The 7305-nt window shown below is 42.3% G+C and overlaps 1 protein-coding gene across 1 annotated transcript; it reads left to right on the forward strand.

Annotated features, from left to right (window-relative positions):
- Positions 1-232: 232 nt before the first annotated feature.
- LOC110928395 (acidic leucine-rich nuclear phosphoprotein 32 family member B-like) lies at positions 233-847 on the forward strand. The gene has a single exon (XM_022171412.1). The coding sequence runs from the start codon at positions 233-235 to the stop codon at positions 845-847; it is 615 nt and encodes a 204-aa protein (XP_022027104.1).
- The last annotated feature ends 6458 nt before the right edge of the window (positions 848-7305 follow it).

Here is a 7305-nt window from a genome sequence, read left to right on the forward strand (position 1 = left end):
TGGTCGGTCACACGCCTCGCGGTAAAACTCCGCATGTGGAAATTGAGGGTGTGACGGATTGGTATCAGAGCCACTGGTTATAGTAAACTAGGTTTAAAGGTAAAATATTTTTTTTATGGAAATCAGACTATAACCATTCTCTACTGGAAACCACAACAACACCACACTCCATATTGCAAGGCTCATCATACATAGAAGCATATATGGTAATTGTATTATTTGGCATTCATACATGGATTACTTTTGCAATGTCATGATTTTCTTTGTGCAAACTAAAATAGGTAACCGTAACGTGGATCATCATCATACTCTCATTCCCCACGCAACAGGGAAAGCACCTTTGGTTCATTCCCCTCCGCGTCACGTGGAGATCCGTGCTACTCGGAGGGCACGCCTCGCCCAAACCGGTGCATCTTCTTCCCTAGCTATTCCAGCGGCACGAGCTGAGGCTCCTGCAGCTGTCCACTTAACCCCTGGCCATATTCGGATCCAATTCTTGGAAGCAGATCTACAAGATGCTCTTAGAAGGATAAGGGACTTGGAAGAAGCTGACAGAAGGAGAGATTTTCGGGTCGAAGTTACAGAAGAGAACTTGCACGAGATGTTTTGGAGGGTGCATTTCTTAGACCAGCGTGTACCACCATCACCACCTGCCGAACCAGAGATGGAAGAAGAAGAACCCGAGCGGGGTCCAGAGGAAGAACCTGAAGAAGTACCCGAAGAGGACCCTGAGGAGGAAGAGCCGGATGAGGTTGCTGATGAAGGTGACGATGACGATGACGGTGACGATGGCGATGATGGCGTTGATGGTGATGCTGACATGGGCGATGGAGAAGTCGATGACTGATCCATCACCTATCTATCTTTTCTTATTTCATCTGTTTTGAAAAACTATGTTTACTTTTAGATTTTAATATTTGTTGAAATACGTTGTACAGATAGTTGCAATTTATTTTAATTGGATATTTCTATTTAGTTGTTTCATATGTTGTTTGGAATTGATGTGATTGATTACCTTGTTCTTAAAATTTCATAATGAATGTATAACTGTGTCTTATATACTCATTTTTGTTTAATTAAAGGAATCATGAACGGTAGAGGAAACGGATGAGGCGGCGGGCGTGGGGGCATCAACATGACCCAGGCCCAACCAACTGCACTCATAAATGACCATGTCGCTGAAGCGTTGGTGGCATATCAGCAGGCCCATCCTGGAGGTAATTCTATTGTTATAGAATGCCCTAAAAGTCTATTTCCATTCTTGTTCTCTTTTAGCTTTTATTCTTATATGTGCTAAATTTTCTGATTCAGGCCAGCCTGGTCAGCCACCGGCTTGTATCTTCAAATCATTCATGGGATGTAAGCCCAGTCATTTCACTGGCACCGAGGGTGCTATTGGTCTGCTCCACTGGTTTGAAAAGGTGGAATCTGCGTTCGCCATGTGCAACTGCCCTGCCGAGAATAGGGTCAAATTCGCAGCGGGAGTTCTTGAAGAAGCTGCGCTTTCCTGGTGGAATGCGGAAGTACAGATTTTGGGTTTGGATGTTGCTATTGCCACTCCTTGGAATACATTCAAGGACATGATGAAAGAAGAGTACTGCCACAAGGATGACATACAGAACTTGGAAACCGAGTATTACAACCTAAAAATGTCTGGTTCAGAGATCGAGGCGTATACAAAGCGGTCTAACGAGCTGGCTTCTTTATGTCCAAACATGTCGAATCCTGCCTATAAACGAATCGAGTTTTACATCAAGGGGTTAGTTCCAGAAATTCAAAGCATGGTGACCTCAGCCAATCTTCAAACCATCCAGCAAAACATCTGACTTGCTCAACGACTAACTGATCAGGCAGTGGAACAGGGCCAGCTACCTAAACGCAATGCATCAGTTTCTGCGAACTCCGTTGACAATAAGTGTAAGTGGGATGGGAATCAAACCAAGGATTCCAGCTCTAATAAACCCCCTCAACGGCAAAGAAAGTTCGACAGCAACCGTACCCCAAATCAGCAAACGTTGAAACATCAAGCCCGAGGTGTCTATCAAGCCAAAATGCGACAAATGTAATCGACATCATCATGGGCAGTGTGACCCAAACCGCTGTCAGCGATGCTGGAAGCCGGGTCATGTAGCTAAAGATTGTAGAAGTCCTTATCCAGCCAGACAAGCTCAACAACAGCAGAACCAGCAGCCTCAGCGCCAGCAACAATAGGGTAACAACAAGGGATGTTATCAGTGTGGTGCCGAGGGGCACATTAAAAAGAACTGTCCGCAGCTGAACAACAACAACAATAATATGGGAAAAGGGAACAATGGTAACAACAACGGTGATAAGGGTAACGGCGGCAGAGGCTGAGCATTCGTCATTGGTTCAGGCGAAGCAAGGAATGACCCTAATGTAATGACGGGTAAATTCCTTTTGAACGACTCTTTTGTTTCGGTACTTTTTGATTCTGGCGCAGACCGTAGTTATGTTTCCACGAACTTTAGTACACTACTTAAGCCTGCCCCAACTCCTCTCGAACGTAAGCATATAGTTGAACTAGCTAACAGGAAATCTCTCGAGGCAACATGTATCCACGAAAACTGTAGTTTGGAGTTATCTGGCCACAAATTCAATATTGACCTTATCCCTATCACTCTCGGTAGTTTTGATGTTGTAGTCGAGATGGACTAGCTCTCGCTAAATCGCGCGGAGATACTTTGTCATGAAAAGATCGTTCGCATCCGCCTCCCAAAACGGCAAAACCCTTGATATTCGAGGCGAGAAAGTTGGTGTTGTAGTAGGCATCATTTCATTCTTGAAGGCCCAAAAGTGTCTACGAAAGGGCCTTACCGCTATTCTAGCTCTTGTCACTGATGTTCAAACCGAAGAGAAAAAGGTCGAAGATATTCCTATTGTTCATGACTTTCTTGAAGTCTTCCCTGATGAATTACCTGGTCTTCCACCTCATCGTCAAGTCGAATTCCAAATCGAGCTAACTCCTGGCGCATCACCTATAGCTCGAGCACCCTACCGATTAGCACCGACCGAACTAGAGTTATCTACACAACTACAAGAGCTCCTGGATAAGGGTTTTATCCGACCTAGCTCTTCACCATGGGGAGCCCCCGTACTTTTCGTCAAGAAGAAGGATGGTACTTTTCGTATGTGCATAGACTACCGCAAGTTAAACAAAGTGACCGTCAAGAACTGTTATCCACTCCCACGCATTGATGATCTATTTAACTAGCTGCAAGGGTCAAGTTTTTATTCTAAGATCGATCTGAGATTCGGCTACCATCAGTTGAGAGTCAGAGACGAAGACATCTCTAAAACATCATTCAGGACTCGTTACGGTCATTACGAGTTCCTTGTTATGCCATTTGGGCTAACGAATGCTCCCGCGGTTTTTATGGATGTTATGAATCGAGTGTTCAAGCCCTATCTTGACACGTTCATCATTGTTTTCATTGATGACATCCTAATCTACTCAAAGAGCCGGGAGGAACACGAGTAACATCTGCGTCTCATTTTGGAACTCCTACGGAATGAACAACTCTATGCTAAATTCTCGAAACGTGATTTTTGGCTTCATGAAGTCCATTTCCTCAGCCACGTGGTTAATGAAGCTGGGATTCATGTTGATCCAGCCAAGATCGACTCCATCAAGAATTGGCCTACTCCTAAGACTCCAACTGAAATCCGTCAATTCCTTGGTCTAGCAGGGTATTACCGTAGATTCATAGAAGGATTCTCGAAGATTGCACAACCTCTTACTACCCTAACTTAAAAGGGTATCACCAATAGGTGGGGTGATGCTCAAGAATCCGCATTTCAGCAGTTGAAAGAGAAGCTCTGTAGTGCACCTATTTTGTCTCTACCTGAAGGCGCTGACGATTTTGTTGTATACTGTGACGCATCCATTCAAGGACTCGGTTGCGTGTTGATGCAACGCGATAAAGTTATCGCTTACGCGTCTCGACAACTAAAGATTCATGAAAAGAACTACACTACCCACGACTTGGAGCTGGGAGCTGTAGTCTTCGCACTCAAGATATGGAGACATTACTTGTACGGTACCAATTGCACAATTTATACCGATCACAAGAGTCTTCAGCACATACTCGACCAAAAGGAGTTGAACATGCGACAAAGCTGATGGGTCGAACTCCTAAACGACTATGAGTGCGCAATCAAATATCATCCGGGCAAGGCAAATGTTGTAGCCGACGCCCTTAGCCGAAAAGAAAACAAGCCTAAACGAGTTCGTGCATTGAAACTTACAATTCATTCGAATCTTCCCGAGCAAATTCGCAATGCTCAAATTGAAGCGCTAAAGGAAAAAACCTTCTAGCTGAATCCATGCGGGGCATGGAGAAACAACTTGAACTCAAATCTGATGGTATTCGTTACTTCATGGAGCGCTTATGGGTTCCATCCTACGGAAATCTGAGAGAGCTTGTCATGGACGAAGCACACAAGTCTCGATACTTGGTACATCCTGGTTCTGACAAGATGTATCACAACCTCAAGGCCTTGTACTGGTGGCCTAACATGAAAGCAGTTATTGCCAGGTATGTTAGTAATTGCTTAACCTGCGCTAGGGTCAAGACCGAGAATCAAAAGCCATCTGGGTTACTTCAACAACCAGAAATACCAACATGGAAATGGGAGCAAATTTCCATGGACTTCGTTACCGGGCTACCCAGAACTCAAAAAGGAAACGACACCATCTGGGTGATCGTGGATCGACTGACTAAGTCTGCACACTTTCTAGCAATCAAGGAAATCGATAAGTTTTCTACACTCGCAGACATCTATTTGAGGGAAGTAGTTGCTAGGCATGGAGTGCCAACTTCCATCATTTTCGATCGTGACCCGCGTTTCGCATCTGAATTGTGGCAAGCGATGCATAAATAATTTGGCTCGCGTTTAGACATGAGCACCGCCTATCATCCACAAACCGATGGGCAGATGAGCACCGCCTATCGAGTTTTGCTAAAAGTTTCACCTTGGAAAGGTGTGGTTCGTTTCGGCAAACGCGACAAACTTAATCCGCGTTATGTCGGACCCTTTGTAATCATGGAGAAGAGTGGCACAGTGGCATATAGACTGAACTTACCTGAAGAGCTCAATGGTGTACACAACGTCTTTCACGTGTCGAATCTGAAGAAATGTTTATCAGATGAGACCCTCACCGTTCCTTTCAAAGAACTTAAGATCGATGACCAACTCGTTTCATAGAAGAACTAGTTGAAATCATGGATCGGGAGGTCAAAACCCTCAAACGCAGTAAGATTCCCATTGTTCGAGTTCGTTGGAATTCAAAACGTGGACCAGAGTTCACCTAGGAACGGGAAGATCAGATGATGCGCAAGTATCCCCAATTGTTCAAGAATAGTGCATCAAGTGCTGGAGTTGCTACTGAATTTCGGGACGAAATTCCAAACCAACTGGGGGATGATGTAACACCCCACGAAAATGCTAAACCGCACTAGCTTCTTTGGCGACTGTTGAACCACATTTCGGGACGAAATTTGTTTCAACTTGGGGATGATTTGACAACCCGTAACTTCGAGGTAAAAAAAACTGTTCATTTCGCTTTTACAAATTAATTATATATTTGTCAAAATTATAGTTGTAAATGAGTATTTGAACCAAATCTATGTTGTGTTTTTTTTGGGTAAAAAATCTATGTGGTGTTGAACCGACACGAACCGTTTGAACCATGGCATACACTTTGTACATTAGTAGTAGTAGTAGTAGGTAGTAGTAGTAGTAGGTAGTAGTAGTAGGTATTAGTAGGTAGTAGGTAGTAGTAGGTAGTAGGTAGTAGTAGGTAGTAGTAGTAGTAGGTAGTAGTAGTAGGTAGTAGGTAGTAGTAGGTAGTAGTAGTAGTAGGTAGTAGTAGTAGTAGGTAGTAGTAGTAGTAGTAGTAGGTAGTAGTAGAAAGTAGTAGTAGAAAAAAAGTAATAATATAGATCTCTAAACTAAAGTTTTGTGACAACTGTGACAATTGTTACTGCCTCCCCCATTCGTTCATATTTGCAGCCCACACTCAATAATCCTTTGGCCTACACACATGTCCCCAAACCGCCCCAACAAGTAACCCCATTTAAATTACGTATTATGCCTGTTATAATATTCTAACTCCCAAATAAACAAACCCTAAACCACCTACACAAATCTGCGATCTTGTGCTCTTCCCTTCCCTCTTCTGCCAACACAAGCAAGCTCCAAAACTGCAAGTCTTTAACTTCTAGGCTTTGTTAATCGATTCCCTCTTGATCGCTAGGTATTTATATATTGAGTTTTGATTAAAATTCTTTCGGTTTATATAAGTTTTTGGCTGTAAAACCCTTGAATATTGGCTGCGTTTCATAGTCCATGTTGAGTGATTATGTTATATGATGATACGTGTAGTTCGAGTAGGATAAATCATGTGCCTATAATGGTTGGATTGACAATAAATTCGGTTAAGTCACTAGGGTTTCGTTGTGGGTTAAATCTTGTGTTTTGGAATAATTGCACATGGTTATGCATGATTCTTATTATACATCTTGGCTGCGTTTTATGTATAGATGATGATGTTTGGATGTTATCGTTGATAGCGGGTTCGGGTATGTGTCTCGTGTGATGTTTATGGGATTAACTTGGTGTTTTACGGTAAATTAGTTGCTACATGGTCTTACTTATGACATAAACCTATTGTGAATTAATGTTTGTGTGTCACGGGTTCGCTAGTCAATCGTTTGCGGGATCGGCTAACGAAAACAGTAAGTTGTCAAACAGTTACAGCCGACTTTAACCGGCTGTAACTGTGTCAAAAGTAAGTAAAAAGTGATGTTTCTTGATTCTAAGATGAACTTCCAGTAAAAACCTTTCAAACCCGCCTGGAATGGCGTTTTTTTTACGTTGTTTCGTATATTAAATGATTTATTTCGTGTAAAGGGTTCAGGCTGCATTTTTTTGTCAGAATTTCCAGCCCATTACGAATATCATAACTCAATATAGGAATTGACTTATGATCTGAAATTTTTATTATAAGTACCTCCAGGTGATTCTAAAAATCTCCAACTGGAATTTCGTAAAGATTCAGGTCATGAGAAAAATATATTAAATGATTTTTGGCGTAAACTGTCATCAGAAAGTAGTAAATCAGACCTGGTTGTAAAGAATGATTTTTAGTAATTTTTGGGTAAAGATTCAGGTCATGAGAAAAATATATTAGTATTTGGGAACCAAATAACATGTTATGTTAAAATATCATAATTTTATGACTTCGTCTAGTATTTTAAATAAATTCCAGAAAACTGCCTAAAA

This window comes from Helianthus annuus, chromosome 1 (assembly GCF_002127325.2).
Source record: "Helianthus annuus cultivar XRQ/B chromosome 1, HanXRQr2.0-SUNRISE, whole genome shotgun sequence".
NCBI lineage: Eukaryota > Viridiplantae > Streptophyta > Magnoliopsida > Asterales > Asteraceae > Helianthus > Helianthus annuus.